The following is a 20,662-nucleotide window of genomic DNA, read 5'->3' on the forward strand; positions in this document are numbered from 1 at the left end:
ATATATATGTATATATATATATGTGTGTGTGTGTGTGTGTGTGTATGTGTGTGTGTGTGTGCATCACACACATGCAAACATTTATAAAACTGGGCTAGTGATTACTTAAGATGTAGAAAGATTATGTTATCTGGACTATCCGTTGTCTATAAAAGGTCTTATTTTCATAAATAGATTGCTGTATATTTTTTTTATCAGACTGAGCTAGTGCATAGGAGAGATGGAGAACAAATATACTATTCAGGCCATCCCTGAAAAATAATTTTTTTTATTCACAAAAAAGCTTCTAGGATTTGGCTTGTACTTAGTGGCGATGTAGAAAGATTATGTTATTCTGATCATCCGTAGTCTATAAAAGTATCCTTTTTATAAATAAATGCCTGTAGGTTACGTATAGGATCAGCGTGCGCCAAGCACAAGTATGTATGTGTGTATTTGCTCGCACGCATGTAAGTGCATACGACCTTGCTTGTATGCGTATTAGTGGCATCCACAACTTGCAGCCACCATGTCCTCGTAAAGCTTTAAGATAACGTTCTCGTGGTCATCAAAGTAAAGAAGACTGATTGAATACAGCTTATCGGGGACACAACATGGCGTCATTACATTCTTTCCAGCACGGAGAGCATGAACGATACTCTGAACTGTCGCGTGATTTGTCGGTCGGTGACTCTGCCCCAACGGAAATGGACATGGTCCCGAGCAATGGTAAGCGTTATAACCCTTCGGCGATATAATCCAGCCGGACCATCCAATCGCATTGAAGTCGACGTACATTTCATAACGGGCGCAATTTCGACGCTTCCGTCGGAATAACGTCCGACGATTACGTTCGTGGAAGGCACCGGATGTTGAATTGCCGCCTCCTCGATTGCCGTTCGGATTTCGTGCCGACCTACGTTTTCGTTTGGATCCTTGGCTCCAGTAGGAAGAGCCGTGATTGTGTTGTTGAAATAAGCTTCGTTCCCTTTCATTGAGGAGTCGGATAGCCTGTCGTAAATTCGGATCTCGCTCTTCTTTCCGGAGCTGTTCGTGTCGGAGGATATCTTGTTTGATTTCTTGATAGCCTATAAAAAAAGATAAAAAAGTATATTATGTTTCGAAATGTATGAGTATTAATAATTTTCATTATTTGTATAATTGAACTACTGCTCAACTGGGGCAACGGATAAACGTGCTAAGTGGTAATCACTTCTAAGTGACAGTCTTCTGAAGTACCTCAGTACATGCGATATTACGAATACAATTACGAAGTAGATAAGATTTCTATCCGATCATGGTTATCAGAACAAAGGATAGCTATCCTGCCGAATGAAATAAATGGTTTCGTATTAAATTATATACAAATTCCGAGTTGGACATGCCCCATTAGTTTCCTCCCTCTTTTCGCCAAAATATTTTATGTAAAATTTATTATTAAAATTAAATTAATTTAAAATTAATTTTACATAAAGGGTATTAATCAAGCTCTGGTCCACCACATTAAATTTGCTGAACTTCTGTCCGACCAACAATATGGATTTAGGCAAGCCCGTTCTACTGCAGATATCCTAACTGTAATCTCTAACGTATATATCATGCACTGGATAAAACAGGGGAAGGTAGGCCAGTATATCTGAGGCTTTTGACAGTGTATGGCACGATGGTCTTCTTACAAAAATCAGATCCTATGGTATTACTGGACAAATACTTAATATAATCAAATCCTTCTCAAGTAAGAGAAGAATACAGATTGTTCTCGATGGTCATACGTCTAAACAATATAATATAAATGCGGGTTTACCTCGGGTGTCGATCTTTGGACCTTTATTATTCCTGATATTCATAAATGACCTCCCTGATAAAATTGTCTCTGAGAGGGGTATACTTGCTGATAACACTACGCTCTATAACAGGCACTAGAGGAAAACAAATGATCACATATCTAAGGAAATAGCAGAAACACTAGAGGAAGACCTTCAATCTGTAGTGGAATGGAGACAAAAATGATGGTAGCATTCAATGACTAAGCTTGTTTCCTTTACAAGAAACCTTCTCAACAACTAATAGCTATGGCTAATGATACATTAATTGAAAGTATTTCGTTCAAACTCCTCGGCTTAACGTTCACGGGGAACATGAGTTGGAACAGAAAGATCATTGCCGCGGCTGCTGACTCTCTCTCTCTACCGTGCTAGAAAGTTACTTACGCCTGAAAGTATCCTGTACTTTTACAAGGCCATCATTCGCATATGTATGGAGTATTGTTACCACATTTGGGCTGGTGCATCTGCTACTAGTCTCTTACTCCTGGACAGAGTTCAAAAGAGAGTTACCAACCTAATATGTCCCGAACTGTCAGCTAGGCTTCAGCCTCTGTCTCATCGACGAAATGTTGCATCCCTCTGCCTGTTTTTCAAGTATTTTAATGGTAGACGCTCCGACGAACTACAGGCTTTTGTACCGACTCGACGTAAGTACCCCCGACAAACTTGACAAGCAGCAAAATCCCGCCCCTACACAGTAGAGATCCCCAGATGACAGAAACTCCAATAGTTTCTTCCTCAGAAGAGCTACGCTTTGGAATTCCCTTCCGGGTTCCTGTTTTCCCCAATGTACTGATATACAGAAGTTCAAGTGTAATGTGAACAGACATCTTGCTGCTCAACTTCCTACATAGTATCCTTGCAATTATGTCCTAGATAGTAGCCCCCTACATCAAAGTGGCGCTGTGCTTTGTTTGGGGTGAACATGCAATTAAAAAAATGATTCCCAAGTTTCACAAGAAATATCTAATCAGTATCGGAGGTTACATCAGTGAGAACTACCAAGAGGACGATTCTAATATTTTTCCCTATTTTGATATAATTACCGATTCCGATTCTGATTTTATAAAAATATCTGAATATTTAGCTATAGAACTGTTGTTTTTAAAAAATTTTTTAGAACTACTATAAAACCCCATGTAATATGTGCATATATTTTTTGTAAACGTAAAAATATATTTGTGAGGGTGATTTATATATTTCTATACATTATATATTTCTATACATTATATATTTCTATACATTATATATTTCTATACATTATATATTTCTATACATTATATATTTATATACATTATATATTTATATACATTATATATTTCTATACATTATATATTTCTATACATTATATATTTCTATACATTATATATTTATATACATTATATATTTCTATACATTATATATTTATATACATTATATATTTATATACATTATATATTTTTATATTTTACTGGGAGTTGCAAATCAATAAATATCTATAATTTTATCATAAGTACCAATAATGGAAAATTAAGTTTTAAACAAAAGAATCCTTTTTGGCACATTTTCTGATTCCGATCTCCCCAAAAGTTCCGACTTTTCCAATTCCCAGTTTGAGTTAGTCGAAACTAGTCGAAATGTTGCGAGAATAAAATCCAACGTTAGAACAAAGTCATCCCCACTAGAACAGTAGCTCGAATAATCCAAATGAAAAATCAAAAACAAAAAAAGCACACAAAAAAAAACATATTAGAAGCAGTTCTTTTTGGAGAATACATAAATTCATGTCGTGCCAACCATTTTATCGTTTACTTATTTTCTGCAGCCTTGAAGTCTAGCTCTTTTAACGAAATGGTTAAAAACAAAAGTCTAATGTTCAAATTTCCTCTTCGCAAATTTTCTCCATGACTGACTCCCATGTGACATCCGCCAAATTCTAAGCGGACGAAAACGATAAGAGAATGTTTTCTTATAAATACCGCCCCCCCCAAGCAAATTAAATTATAAATGAAAGTAAAAAAGGGGAAGCTTTAACCCCCTCCCCCCAATAAAATTAACGAGACCGAGTGAATTTGTTTTCGAAAACGAAGCTGGATTGACAACAATATTCAAAATAGCGCCCAGTGAATTTATAAGGAATACGAAGGAATATTATAAAAACTACTTGTCATCGAAAATTTTAAATTTGATATTCGTTTGAAACGGATCCGAATACCCCTAAAATCATTTTCTGTGTCAAGTATCATTCACTCACTACCGTGTTTGAATATATGGTTAAGTGGCAGTTTTAGTCATTTAGAACTGCTTTAAGTTTAACCGCTCACTCATTTTTCGACCAAATTTCAAGCAATTATTGCAGTTTATAGATCAACTTCGCAGCTATATTGTAAAAAAATAAATTTTTTCAATTTTCGTTCAGTGAAACAAAAGTTATGATGAATTTACTGGTGTTCAAAATCGTAAAAATTCATAAGGAGGTGAGCGACAATTTTTATGACTGTTTTCCATAGTAATCACGTCGCTTCGGTGACTACTGTTGCTACCAATTCACCGCTCTCACGAAAAAAGAAGTAGCAAGTAAAACAGAGAGAATGAAAGAATGAAAGGGAGATAATTGAGACGAGTGCCGTACATTGTTATTACATATGTGTATGTTATGTTTATGGGGGCAAAAAATAGGACTGAAATTAAACAAAGAACAAGTGAATTTACTGGAAGCCTGGAAAAATAATGGATTACAATAGAAAAAGGCGAACACGTTAAGCTTAAACATGGAAAAGTAAAGGACTAGTTGCTAAAACTGGAAAAGAATAGGACAAGATATTCTAGTAAAAAATATGATAAATTTATAACTTAAAATATTACAGCATTGAAATCTTTTTGAACATTCAATTTATAACATTATATAATTAATTCTTAATGCTGCAATATTTTAAGTTATACATTTATTATATTTTTTATTAGAATATCTTGTCCTTTTTTCCAGTTTTAACAACTAGTTCTTTACTTTGTCATGTTTAAGCTTAACCATATTACCTTTCATGCTCGCATTTTTCTATTGTAATATTTAAATGTTTCTCCTTTTTGTCATCATTTCATTTTTTATTTTGTCACATTTCTAACCACATAACACCACCGAAGACTCTGTTTCTTCACCAGGGACACAATGTTTTGATAAATATATAGATAAGTATGAAAAAGATAAGGAAATCGAATACTATATAGATAGAGAGATAGATAGGTTCTCTCAGAAACTTTAATGAATATAGACCCGGGAAAAAGATTTTTAGACGCAAACACTTATTCAAGAGGAACAAAAAACTACAAATGCAAGTCAAGACAATTAAACATCTGTTTTCATGTAAATATTACTTGGTCGAATCGCTCGTCCACTGCCCCTCATTTGCTCTTTCTCTCTCTGTCAATGACCTCTCTTTTTCTACTTCTATCTTCCAACCACTCTACGTTCACCCCTTTTGACTTTTTAGTAGTATCGTCCCACCGCTATATATCTTTATCCTTACGCCTCTGTCTATCCTCTCTAATTTTCATGACTCTCGCTATCACTCTCTCTATTTTTAACCCCTCTCTCTATCTCTTTCTACCTTTCTACCCCTATTTAACCTTTCTACATATTTCCACTTTTTTACCATCTTTATCATTTGCTACCTCCTCTCTCTTACATATTTATGCTCTTTCTCTCTCTCTCTACTCTCTCGTTAAATCTGTTTGTAAATTGGGATAATAAAAAATAATCTTTTACTGCTTTCAATGGTTTTGATACTTGTATTTATTTTTTTTTTACATTTTAAAGTTTTTAGCTTTTAAAACTGGTTTTATTGTCTTGCTATCGCTTTACCTGGTTAGTGGTTCTCTGCATGAAATACTTGAAACATTAATTTAAAATAATAAACATTTCATTCAAACTTTGTTGTACACAAGAAACACACTTTTTCTTATTCATTCATATTGATAAACAAGATTTTGGTAATTTCGATACAAATTTCTTTATCTTTTAAACATGACCGTAAAAAATGAGGAAGAAAGGAGAAATTAATTTGCCTTTCCACTTTGCAATTAGGAAATATGTCTCGTAACTTATTAAAAATCAAATCACTCTCTCTAAGGAAAAAAGCATTGCAACACAAACGTTAAATAGTTATTCCGCGAATAAAACTACGAGGTGCCTTCAATAATTTTCCAGATTTTTTTCGTATGGACAATTTATTGATAATACACACATGAAAATCTAGTCCCATTCGAAGTAATCTCCACCGGCTGCAACGCACTTGCTGTACCGTTCCAACAACTTCTGGATGTCCTCTTGTGTGAGCATGCCAATGACCCTCGTCAAGTCTCTTTCGTCTCCTCTATTATCCCCAATAACGACAGCTTCTAAGGTGAAGTCTTGATGCCCATTTTAGTCAAATAGTCTGTCACCAGGATGGAACTGTGGACTGGTGCATTCGCGCAAATCTACCACATTTTCAGATCCTCGCAAATAATTGTGTATACAGTTCACACGCTGAAATCAAACTATGCACTTATTGTCTCTTATAAACTCACGACAGTCCTTATCCATGCAATTCTTTATTTGGCCAATCAACTCTAATGTTCTGACTTCCTTACTCCTCCAACACCTCTCATTATCCCTAACAGAATCCCTGCCTTCCTTGAATCTCCTATGCTACTCAAAAACTGATGCTCGATTCATGTAAGATAGTCCAAAACAGTCTGAAGCATTCCATACGTTTCTGTTTTGTTGTTCCCTGAGTTTAAAACAGAATTTTATTGCATATCGTTCTTCTGCCAGATTGCATTTTTTAACTTCATCAGCTGTGGCAATCAGGCTTTAGTAGGGTGCATTCCAATTCCTGATGTAGCTATTCATTTGAATCTGAAATCAGAAAATTTGGTCAGTCATCTCATAGAAAGAACATACTGAATTTTCAAGAGTCTACGACAATTTTGAATGCCTTTACAAAAAAGTCTAGACACATATTGAAGGCACCTTGTATATTTTGAAACAGAAGTATTTGCAATAAAAAAAAAAACGAAAACAATCATTGAAGTAGAAAACAATCACAAATGATAGTTAATTAATTAACAAAAAAAGAGACCAACATGTAAACTAGTTACGCTTGAGACGCATATCGCATATGCATAAGCAATATATATAAGAAGATAGCGCGTCTATTCGCTTTAAGTTCAATGCAAGAAATGCGCCCAACTTTCGCATTTATTCAGTTTGATAGGTCACTGCTTATCAAAATTAAACGCTATTTAAGGTTAAAGGATGAAGTTGTCTGTTTAAATGATGAAGAATATTATGAAAGGATTGAAGCTAATGAATGGTTTGAACCAAATTAAATTATTCATGAAGTCATGTATTTGATGACATTTGAGTTGGAGGCAACCATGTTGTAGTCTGCAGTGAACCAGTCCTGTGGTAATGTGTTCATACTGCTTTAAAGTTCTTGGAAATACAATTTCTTCATGGATATTCCATTAAATGTTAGGTACACGGAAAAAGAAACGAAGGTTCTTTGTAATTGTGATATTAAGACGAGTTCTTGCTATCAATGTCTTACCAGAAATTGGAGCTCATCACTTTCCTTAAGAATAGCGATAGAATATAGAAAAACTAGGAAAGTCCTTTCAATGATAAAAAATCGTAGAGAACAGAAGAGGTCACCCACGAATATAATGATAATTTATTATTTAATAAACGATATGTGATTATTTATCATGGCAGTCCTGCGATTACGAAAGATGAATACATATGCATTTGATTTAAGCAGATCGAACATTATAAAGAACACGATTCACTCAAATCCCAAGCAAGTTATGACTACACAGGTTTAGGATATGTGCCTCTCTTTTGGCTAATCTCTCTGAATTTTCATATAATTTGTAGTACCGGTACCTTCATCTTTCGGCGAGATGAAATTCCTGTGTTTCTGCAAACCATCGTCGGTGAAAACCACCAAAATCGGCTGTTTCGTGTCATGGTGTTCTTTCCGCTGGGCGAAACGAACCGAGGATCCATTCAATGATTCCCCAGACAAGGAGGTCGATTTTACCAAAAAACCTGCAAAAGAAAGCAAAACATATATTAAGTATAATAAATTTGATTGGTCTAGACTTACTGGACTGTTTGGTCTTACAAAGAATAATATCCGCTTTTTTAGCAATATAAGGTTCATGATATTATAGGATTATCTTGATTTTGATATATCCTGTAAAATTGGGAGTTTATAGATCTGTGAAATTAAAAAATAATTCTATCTCGAATAATGATAATAATAATAATAATAATAATAATAATAATAATAATAATAATAATAATAATAAATAATTTAGATTAGAGTAGTTTATTTCAATCTCTTTTTTATACTCTTTTTCACCTTAAATAAGGTATATTGCCATTTGGAACGTAAGGGGTTACTATTTGGTGTGTCTTACAAGTGACTACGCTGAGTTGAGCAACAAGATGCCTATTTACATTACATTTATATTTCTGCGGCTTAGTACAGTATGGGAAGCAGGAAACAGAGCGGAAATTCCAAAGTCTAGCATCCCAATGAAAGAAACCATTAGAATAGAAAGCTTTTCGGCATCGAAGGACCTCAAAAGTGAAAGGTTCGGATTTTGCTGCTTGTCGTGTTAGCATGAACACAAGTGCTCTGAGTTCATCAGAGCATATTCCATTAAAGTACTTGTAAGCAGGTACATAGATGCGACATTGCAGCGATGGGATAATGGGTAGAGATTAGTCGACGGTGCTGGACATATTAGATATGAGACTGTGTTTTGGATCTTATCTAACAGTGAAAGACTAATAATAGATGCACCATCTCAGATGTGGCAACAATACTCTATGCATGGGCGAATTGTGGCTTTGTAAAGATACATCTGTATCTTTACCTTTACTATTATATATAATGAAACTTTGTGTGCGTGAGTATGGACTCGGAAACGGCTGAGTCAATTTTTTTTTAATTTGACACGAAGGTACTTGATATGTCTGGGAATGTTCTTACGTAGGTTTTGTATCGGAACACATATTGAAAATCGATAATCGAAAAAGTCTGATTAAAACAGGAAGTCCGATTTTGACCAAAGTTAACACTTTCATGCAACCTAACATCACAAGTGCGTTTGAGAAGTTTTACCACCGCATATGCAGAGAGGCACAACCTATAAAATCAAATGCAGATTCTTTTATAAGTCAGGGTCGCGTTCGAAATTAACGTTTCTGTTTAGCGCACAATTGAACCATGATACTTGACTTTTGTATTTTAAACTAAGCCATTATTTACAGAAATTTTATTTATAAAATTAATGGTTGATTCTCTACAGTGCAATGTAGACTAAGTTACTACGGAGAGGCACGTGAAGCTCTCTCTCTCGGTACACTACAAGGGAGGAGAGTGGAGGGGAGGGGAGAGGCTCTTTAACTATATCAAGCAATCAATCGATTTGATAAAAAATAGACGATTTCATCGATTTCGATGACAATAAAAGTAATATTTGTTCACCCTTATTCAATCCCGGAAAACGTTGGGTTTCCTTGCTAACATCTATTTATCTTGACGTGATATTAAAAATTAAACGTGTCTCCTATCAAATATATAATACGCCGTTAAACATATTTGCTTTTGAGTTGGTAAAGTTTTGGAGGGACGTTTTCTTTATTAGGGAATGGAATTCGAAGGTTAATCTCCCTTTATCTGATGAAGTCGGTTCATATGATAATCACTCAGATGTGTAAATCTAGTTATGCAATTGAGGAGGATTTATCCCTTTTTATTTTAGGAGAGTTTCGCTATTACATTCTCGTCCAATCAACATTTATTGACGGTTATTTTTTCGAAACTCATTCGATGAATAGTAATCTCTTGCAATATGAAAAGATAATTTCCTTGTCATCTCTAAAGTTGGAAATTAGTTTCGTAACTTGTAAAGTTGGAAATTAGTTTCGTAATTTATAAAGTTGGAAATTAGTTTCGTAATTCGTAAAGTTGAAAATTAGTTTCGTAACTTGTGAAGTTGAAAATTAGTTTCGTAATTTGTAAAGTTGAAAATTAGTTTCGTAACTTGTAAAGTTGGAAATTAGTTTCGTAACTTGTATAGTTGAAAATTAGTTTCGTAATTTGTAAAGTTGGAAATTATTTTCGTAATTTGTAAAGTTGGAAATTAGTTTCGTAACTTGTAAAGTTGGAAATTAATTTCGAACCTCGATTTTATCATCGGGGGTAGCATGCTCTCGTTCCATCAGCCACAACTGTAATTTACAATTGTATTTTTGAGTGTCGCCCGCAACGAGGATTGAAAGAGTGTAACTTTACAACTGATTTTTCGCCAATTACTTTATCCACTACGCCGCGGGTCCTGACCCAATGAAAGTAAATTTCCATAGTATGTATACCAATAATTATCAATGTTAGATATCCTAAAGATGAAATCAAGTAACAATCTTAATTTTTTCATAGTTCTTTATTTTTATTTTATTGCTTCAAAACATGGCAGCGTGAGGTATATTGCCCAGCTTTGTTTTCATGTAACATAGACGGTTATATGCAAATACCAATCCGTGAGTGAAATGACGTTATGGTAAAGAAAAAGAAGACGATGAAAAGAAGAGAGCATATACGAGAAGATGATCACATTAGAGACATGGATGACGTTCAAGAGTACGCCAGAAAAAATGATCACGTTAGAGAGATGGATGACGTTCAAGAGCACGTTCGAGAAGATGATCACATTAGGGACGTCACACAGATAACAAGAGAGTGAGCAAATAAATGTCGATGTACAAAAAAAAAAAAAAAAATCAAGTCGAAGTTCTCTTCTATTATTTGTCTCCTTTGCGACGTGTTGGGCAACATAATATTGAACTCCATTATTCGTTTTTTAGGAGGATGGGTTCAATGAACATGAAGCGTTTTTATTTTATTTTATTTTATTTTTTTACAGTTTTATATAGCGCCATTTTTCTTTTTCTTCTCCAAATTCTTTTTTCATTCATATATTAAAGTTTCTAGAAATTTCTAGCAATTTGGGAGGGATATCCATTCATTTCTGAAGAGTTGTTCAGTGATTTTTCGCTATCTAACGAAACACTTGTAAGACGTAATATAATGAAAATTTAAGTATTGGCCTAAAAATGTTAATCATCAGATTAATAAGGACAAAAATAAGAAATGGAGTAGGAAATAACCTTTTTAGACCAGCATTACAAAGATGAATGAAAAGATGATTAAAGCCGGCATAATATAAATATAAATACAAATATAAATATAAATATAGATATAAATAAAAATATAAATATAAATATAAATAAAAATATAATTATAAATATAAATAAAAATATTAATATAAATATAAATAGTAATAAATATATAAATATAAATAAGAATATAAATATAAATAAAAATATAATTATAAATAAAAATAAAAATATAAATATAATTAAAAATGTAAATAAAAATAAAAATATAAATATATATATAAATATAAACATAAATATGAATAAAAATATAAATATGAATAAAAATATAAATATATATATTAATAAAAATATAAATATAAATATAAATAAAAATAAAAATATAAATATAAATAAAAATAAAAATATAAATATAAATATAAATATGAATAAAAATATAAATATAAATATAAATAAAAATATAAATATAAATAAAAATAAAAATATAAATAAAATATGAATAAAATAAAAATATAAATATAAATATAAATAAAAATATAAATAAAAATAAAATATAAATTAAAATATAAATATAAATATAAATAAAAATATAAATATAAATAAAAATATAAATATAAATATATATATTAATATAAATATAAATATAAATAAAAATATAAATATAAATATATATATTAATATAAATATAAATAAAAAAACTTAAGAACATTTTGATTAGAATTGAAAATAAAATGTGTGCATGTATGTCTATATCTATCATATATATATATAGAGTTTAGTTTTGGCTGGTGAATAAGTTCAGTCTTCTTTATGCTAATTGTTAAATCAAAGGGCTTACATGCATCAGAGAAGCTATTGAAGCGTTTTGCATGGCATCAAGCCTATGGGTAACAAGAACACATCCATCAGCAAAGAGATCGATCAAAACCAATTCGCACAAATGTCCGGATTTTGGCTTTGAACTGATTCTGGTTAAATAATTCTCCGCTTGTTCAATACTCAATACCTACACCTTCCAAGGTGTTTTTGAAGACTGTTTCAAGCATCACTGAAAAGGATAGATCAAACAGAATCAAAGCAAGGATACATCCTTGCTTAGTTCCATCCGATATTTCGAATAGTTCACTCTGTTCGCAGTCAAGCCGTACTGATGCTATCCTCCCCCGATGAAAGGAGACAATCAAATCTTTTCTGGAACACTAAACTTCCTCAAAACATTCTACAAGGCATCCATGTAGACGGTATAAAAATGTGAGATCAACAAAAGTAACAAACAAGTTCTTATTTTGTTCTCTTGTTTTCTCCTGTAGTTGCAGACCAGTAACCCCACTGGGTTTTTGGGAACAGTTTTACAAATTGAACTGTTGAGTCTGTTTAAAATTACACGAGTTCGGATCTTACCAGCAACAGATAAGATAGATAGATAGATAGATAGATAGATAGAGAGAGAGAGAGAGAGAGAGAGAGAGAGAGAGAGAGAGAGAGAGAGAGAGAGATATTCTTCTATGGTTTTCCTTTGTGCTTAAATAGATGGATAATTGAAGCATCTTTGAACTGAATATATAGATAAGTCGATTCGATAATTTGGCACCTGGAATGGTTACTATAACTAGAATGATATATATATATATATATATATATATATATATATATATATATATATATATATATATACTGCACTGATGATTCCCGAAAGGATGAAACACTAGTGTCTGTAGGTATTTATTATTATAGTAAATAATTATGTTAACCCCTTTAAGAAACTTATTTCTTATCATTGAGAATTTCAGTTGTAATAAGTCGGTCAACTTAGCTCATATGCGTAGATCGTGATATAATGACTAGATCACTCGGACTGACGTTAAAAGCATTAAAAAAACGAAGAAATGTTTAATTTTAACTGTATCCCACGCGATTGTCGGTAGCCGAATGGTTCGGGTCCTTGCTAATGAGGCATGACTTCTGTTGCCGGGGTTCGAATCTCTCGACTGGCTTTAATTGTGACACCGGGCACTGATGATTCCTGAAAGGGTGAAACATTAGTGTCTGTAGGTATTTAATTATTATAGTAAATAATTATATATATATATATATATATATATATATATATATATATATATATATATATATATATATATTAGTGACAGGACGATGTCTAATATTTTTCCCGATTCCGATACAATTACGAATTCCGATTCTATATAAATCTCTAAATATTTAACTATAAATTGTTATTTAGTCCCAATTACCGTAAAAACATATTTTAAATGTGTATATATTTTCTCAAACGTAAAAACACACTTGTGTTGGGGGTGGGGATGATCTAGAGATTTTAGTTTTACTCGAAGTTTAAATTAAATAAAAGAAGATGATTTAAAGAATCGTTTTTGGCATCAGAAAATAGGCACAATTTTTTCAGATTCCGATACCGATTCTGATACCCCCCAAAATTCCGATTTTTCCGATTCCCGATTTCGATTAATCGTCCCAACACTAATATATATATATATATATATATATATATATATATATATATATATATATATATATATATATATATATATATATATATATATATAATGTTCGAATATTCCAACCAGCAGTAATTATCACTTCCTTCTTTGACAAATCTGGTTCTTATGTCTTTCATCAGGTTTGAAATCCGGGGAACGTGTCCATAAAATTTCTCTCTCATGGAATGATGCCTCCAGGAGATGTTAAGAGCAGCTCTTAGAATTCTGGTGTACACACCGTCAATTTAATTTCACTACTCTTTTAATGAAAGTTTGAGTGCTATTTTTATTTTTTACAAGAACTGATGTAACAATGACTTAAAAAAAAGCAACGTTTCATATCAATAGGAATATTTAATTTGCAGATTGTTTTTGTTGTACAGACCAGGCCTTTCTGGTTCGACTGTTTTTTTTTTATTTCTCTGAGATTTTGTTTTGCAACTTTACTGTAAGCTAATCGACATTTTTGAGACAAGCGCTATTTGGAAAGAAATATTTTCATGTTGGTTCAGGCGAATTTTCTGTTTTGCCTTTGTTAACAAAAAAGCCCAATGCAATATAAACCTTCTAAACCAGCAATTGCCATGACAAATAATATCTCACCTTTTTAACTCATTCACAAGCAACACGAATGGGAACATTTAATACATTGAGAAAATTTCCAAGGCTGCTGCAAAAAGGTGGGTTCCCTCTACTGTGCTAGAAAATTACCTTTGTAGCAAAGAAGAGATCTCACTGCCAGATCTAACGAGAATTAAGCTAAAATTTACATGTAAATCGACTCATAGAAAGAGCAAAGAGCATGAAACCGGTTGACGTCTACAAGGCAAACAACACATGCTATCTGAGTATCCACCGCGACGAACAGACCTCGCTAAAAGTCCATTTAATCTATACGTTTATCGATGAAAATGGTACACCAAACACATGCTGAGTATCACCGCGGTGAACGGAGCTCGCTAAACCTTCACCAGAGAGCATTCTATATCTTAGAAAGCCACCGTTTTCCCATGGCGTGGAGGATTGTTGTCACATCTAGGTTGGCGCGTCTACTACTTGTTTCTCACTCGCAGACAATGTCCAAAACAGAATCTTAAATCTAATAGATCCTGCATTATCGGTAAAGATCCAGCCTTTGTTGCAGTTCCATCATTGCAATGTCGCATCCCTGTGCTTGCATTACAAGTATTTCAATGGAATGTGCCCTGATAAACTTATTGCACTTTACCCTCCCCCCCATCGACGTACATACCATGACTAACCCGACAAGCAGCGAAATCCAATTGTAGAAATCTCTAGATTCCGGAAAGAATTCTACTCTAATACTTTCTATATTCAAACTGTTAGACTTTGGAATTCCCTTCCTGTTTCTTGCTTCCCTGACTGTACCGACCTGCAAAAGTTCAAATTAACAGACATATCACTGCTCAATTCTCAACAGTCTCCTGTTAAAGACGATCATAAATAGTCGTTCTAATATGCCTCGTTTTGGAATGAAAAAGCATTATAAAGAGCCCAATGCAATTTTTCATTTTTTTTTGAGTAATAGTCTAGAATAAAAGATAGTTGTTTTCTCTGGATATTGCCCGGTAGACACTCGATGGGTTTACTTATCTAGGCAAATTTCTAAAAAGAGAGAAAAAATTGAAAAAGTCATATCTCACCGTAATTTGGTGATGTGCTATTCACCCAGGATATCACGGCTTTCAGCACGGTAAATGTTATCCAGCCGTGGCTGTAAGCACTGACCCGTCTCATATCAATTAACTTGAGGTTGTCAGGATTATACACGTCTTTCAGTGACGTCACCTGGTGGATCTCAATCTGAAATCAGAAAATAAAAAGTGTTAACACAACAGGAACACGCGTCTATTCAATCAGTATATTTAGCGTTGAAGCAAACGTAAGCTCTTGTCTAACTTTCATTCCAAAGCTGAAATATTGCTAAAGTCGCTGGAAAAATGGTTGGATAAATCTATTTCCATAGAAAGTACCGCACTACTGACTCAATCCTATATATAATCCTGTATAAGATCCAGATATGTCACTAGATAGAGCAGTGTTGCCATATCTTGAACGGTGCCACCTAATGTACAAAATCTACTTCGGAATCTAGTGGGATGTTCTTATCTCTTCTCTAAAGCCTCTTTCTCACAGAAGTGGGGTTGCTAATCTTTTTCTACTTTATCGTTATTTTAATGTTTCAGAGATTGAAGCTCAGTCAAGCACCTATCTCTAGTCATTTCCCCCGGTAAAACATTTACAGCAAAACTTGTTTAGCTAAAACCACTGTAAATAATATTCCTTAATTCCTCTGTTTATTTTCAAATAAACAGAACTTCCATGAACGGAGTTTCTTTCCAAGAACTACCCGTCCGTGGAACATTAAACCACGTGGCTGCTTCTCAGCTAACGACAATATTGTCGCTTTAAAGTCCAATATTAACAAATTCTTGTTGAGCCGTTCTCTCAATCAATTTCTGTCCAGTTTCAATCATCATCTCCAATTCTCAATGTGCTTGTCTTATCGTCCACCTAACACACTCATTATCCTCGCGTGATGTTCGGGTCTTAATAAGCAGAGACTCATTAGTAAAAAAGGATTAATGGATGATCATACTGATATTTCAAACTTAAGCGTGAAAAAAAAAAACTTTTTCCAAACGCTGATTGCTGTAGCAAATAGCATTCATTCTACATGAGAGTCCAACATTCAAATCTCTTGGCATAAAATTCACAGGTATTGTTCAGTCTGATGCAAAGAAGGCGAGTTCTCTATATCGGGCTAGAAGAATTCTTACACCTGCCAGTATCCTATATATCCACAAAGCCACCATTCGCCATGCTTCGAGTATTGTTGCCACACCTTCTATTAGTCTTTCTCCTTCTCAGACATGGTCCCAAAACGATCCTCCAATCATATAGGCACCACACAGATTACCATGCACGAACCCCTGTCCCATCGCCGCAACGTTGCAACACTGTGCTTGTCTTACAAGTACTTCCACTAAATGCGCTTTGATGACCTTACTATACTTATGCTTCCTCAAAACAATGTCCGGGTTTTTATATTATCTCTATTTTGATTCAATTAGTCTTACACAATTAGAACGCTATTAAATAGCAATTGAGTTCGTTTATGTTGTCCTATGAAAAATAGCTTCACATAATTGCAACACTATTAAACAACAACCGGTTTACGTGTTATCCCCTTTTTGGTTGGGTTAATTTTACGCAAGAAAGCAATTAAATAACGACTGGATTATTTTATAACTCATTTGTTGTTTTCATTGTACACAATCACAACGTTACCTCAGTTATGCTTAAATCATACATAATCACAATGTTATGCTTAAATCATTACACGATCACAATGTTACCCCAGTTATGCTTAAATCATACATAATCACAATGTTATGCTTAAATCATACGTATATTATCCTATTTTCTTTTTTAATCTTACACTATTACAGCACTATTAACTAGGTTATTTTATGTTACCCCGTTTCTGATTTATCCAACAATATTAAGTAATTACTGTGCTATCTTGTTGTTAAAAATATCCTCTTTCCCAATTACAACATCACATTTAATTTTTTTTCTTTAAAAGACATGTCCTTATATAAACATGAGAGGCTTTATCTGTCGTTTTGTACTTCTGTTGTATGAACTGTGGTCTCGGCGGATCGTGTTCGGGATTTTGCATTACTTGTAATAAATAAATCTAATATATAAATCTCACTATGTCAGTGTGTGTGTGGGGTGGGGGGTGGGGGTTTTGTCTGTCTGTCTGTCTCCGGTTTTCAAATTGTGTCTCCTCCTAGACGGATGGTCGTTGGACGGCGTACAATAGCTCAAAAGATTCCATTTTTGGTGCAGAATTTTATTAGAGGTGTTTAATCGGTTAAAACAATTGCTAAGGGATTAAAAAACGGGGTTCAAACTTGAAAAAATGACAACTTGACGAGCCTAACACAATGGTGTCATTGTGCGCATGTGTACGTTTTTTTTTTTACATAGGAATCACCACATTATCAAGGCCAAGAGGCCACTCAAGGATAAGGGTTAAAGAGTGTACAGTAGAAATTGGACATTATAGTAATCATTAGTAATGAAAATTTGGTAAAGTTGATAACTTATATGGAACGGCTCATCAAGAACTTATTTATGTTAGACTTGAAGACAACCATATTGTAGTCAGCAGGAAAGCAGGAAAACGGAAGACAATTCCACAGGCGTGCAGTTCTAAGAAAAAAGCTTTGTTCATGGAATCTACGTTTAGGTTTAGGCACAGATAAAGAGTGGGGGGAATTATTGATAGTGTTTACAGCTAGACGAGTGTTTCTTGTGAAAGTTTGGCGAGGGGGGACCATAGATTGAAGCTCATTCGAACACTTTCCATGAAAATAACGATACATCAGAGACAAACTCGCAACATCTCTTCTGTGAGATAAAGGTTGTAAGGAAGAGAAAAGGACATCTCCTACGAGGCTACGAAGTCTATTTTGAAATCTATCAAGGCAGGACAAGTCCTTTCTAGCAGCTCCTGCCCAGATGTGGCAACAGTATTCCATCCTTGGACGTACCTGGCTCTTATATAGATAGAGAATAGCATCAGCAGTGAGATATTTACCGGATCGATAGAAAGATCCCACCATTTTCCCAGCGGCCTTGGCAACAGATTTGATGTACGTGTTCCATTTAAGATCAGGAGTAATGGTCAAGCCAATAAGTTTGTCAAAACTTGAGGCCTCCTGAAGACGAGAGCCATTCATTTCAATTGATTTCAGATGTGGATCAGAATGTTGATGATGTAAAGAGAGAAGCTTGGTTTTAGATGCATTAAAAGTAACCAGCCATTCTTTACCCCATTGTACTACGTGCTCAAGATCAGAGGAGAGAGAATTGGAGAGAACTTGGTCGTTTAGTGTCTTAGATGTACTACCATAAATGGTAGTGTCGTCAGCATAGATGTCTACAAATGATGTAAGGATGTGATTTGGAAGATCATTAATGTAGATCAGGAAAAGAGTTGGGCCCAGGATGGACCCCTGAGGGACACCGGCATTAATACTGTGAGCTTCTGATTTTTGCCCCTCAACTACTACTCGTATGAACCTATCAGAAAGAAATGATTTAATAATTGAGAAGACATTTAAGAGACATCTATTTAGGTAGATATTTCATAACATTCTTAAAATAGTTATCCCTTTGGTGCAGTGTATAACTTGATTGACTACTAACACCAGTGTTACGGTTTCGAGCTCCACTATTTCTTTCTTTTTTTTTTACATTTCTATATTCTTGATTTTTCAATGTTATTATGTCATAATTACAAAAGAACACTTTTATTTAAAAAAAAATACAGAAGAATGTCTCTGATGTTCGTAATGGAAATGTCATATTCCAAATATATCTGATATATTGTATATCGCTTATTTGTTATATTCCAAAAATCACTTAATGACATTTTGGATTGGATTCACTCCTAAACTAATTAACCGATCATTATGAATTTTAATTATGTGGATATGTTTATATATTTGTATGTATTGGATCCACTCCTAAACTAATCAACCGATCATTATGAATTTCAATTATGTGTATATTATATGTTTATATATTTCTATGTATTGGATTCACTCCTAAACTAATTAACCGATCATTATGAATTTTAATTATGTGTATATGATTATATATTTCTATGTATTCGATTCATTCCTAAACTAATTAATCGATCATTATGAATTTTAATTATGTGTATATGATTATTTCAACGTATTGGATTCACTCATAAACTAATTAACCGATCGTTATGAATTTTAATTATGTGCATATATTTATATGTTTGTATGCATTGGATTCACTCCCAAACTAATTAATTGATCATTATAAACTTAATGTATTGTATTGCTGTATATTGCATAGATGTCATATTCCAAAAAATCACATACAATGATCACTTACTTTTTAATGTATCTATGTGTACAAGAAATCCTATCCAAGTAATAAGATACTTGTGCAGTATAGTACTCATATGAAAAAAGAAAGAAATATTTTCTGTGACGTACATAAGTTATTAAAAGCGAAAATAACGTTAAATATTCGAGTAGTATGACTTACATTTGAGAAATAAGGTGCTTCTTCACAATAGCACCCAGATGAAAAATAAACAAATTTTTATCCTTGTCGTACAGAATATTTAGCACAACAGAAAATTTTATAAAATTATCGAGTTCTTTCATTTTTAAATTAGAAAAAGGTACTTGTACAGTATTCTACCCAGGAAATAAGGTACTTGTGCAGTATAGTACCCGTATGAAAAACAAAGGAAATCTTACTTGTGACGTAACTAAAAGTAATCAAAACCGAAAATCATGTAATATATTCGAGTAGTATGACATTTATATTAGAAATAAGGTGCTTCTTCACTATAGTACCCTAATGTTAAAACAAACTCTCACCTATGACATACGGAAAAGTTAGCACAACAGAATATTATGTAAAATCATCGAGTAGTTTCATCTATATATTAGAAATGAGGTGCTTTTTCATTATCCTACCCAAGAAATAAGGTACTTGTGCAGTATAGTACTCATATGGAAAAACAAAGAAAATCCTACCTAAGTCGTGTATAAAAGTTATTAAAACCGAAAATCACATTACATATTCGAGTAGTATAACTTTTAAATCAGAAATAAGGTGCTTCTTCACTATAGAACCCACATGAAAAAAACAAACAAACAAATTCTTACTTTAGACGCACAAAAAGTTTAGCACAACAGAAAATTACTTAAAAGTATCGAGTTATTTCATTAGAAAAAAGTTGTTTGTACAGTATCCTGCCCAGGAAATAAGGTACTTTTACAGTATAGTACCCATATGAAAAACAAAGAAAATTTACCCGTGACGTGCATAATTTATGAAAACCGAAAATCATATTCGAGTAGTATGACATATAAGAAATAAGGTGCTTCTTCACTATAGAACTCTGATGTAAAAACAAACTCTTACCTGTGACATACAGAAAAGTTAGCACAACCGAAAATCATGTAAATTATTCTAAATATATATTTTTTTAATTTTTTTTTTTATTCAATTTTCACCCCAAACAAGGCACAGTGCCACTTTGA

General features: G+C 33.3%; 1 protein-coding gene across 1 annotated transcript in view; it reads right to left on the reverse strand.

Moving 5' to 3' along the window:
• Positions 1-236: 236 nt before the first annotated feature.
• Positions 237-20,662, reverse strand: part of LOC145266507 (uncharacterized) — a 120,224-nt gene continuing 99,798 nt past the window's right edge. Inside the window, exons 3-5 of the mRNA XM_080122240.1 lie at positions 15,194-15,353; positions 7,711-7,875; positions 237-1,067 (exon numbers count right to left, since the gene is read on the reverse strand). Of these exons, the coding sequence (XP_079978366.1) occupies positions 481-1,067; positions 7,711-7,875; positions 15,194-15,353 (912 nt within the window). The 3' untranslated portion in view covers positions 237-480. The remainder of the gene's footprint in view (positions 1,068-7,710; positions 7,876-15,193; positions 15,354-20,662) is intronic.

The sequence above is a fragment of the Euprymna scolopes genome, chromosome 41 (assembly GCF_053919585.1).
Source record: "Euprymna scolopes isolate OS-2025 chromosome 41, ASM5391958v1, whole genome shotgun sequence".
NCBI lineage: Eukaryota > Metazoa > Mollusca > Cephalopoda > Sepiida > Sepiolidae > Euprymna > Euprymna scolopes.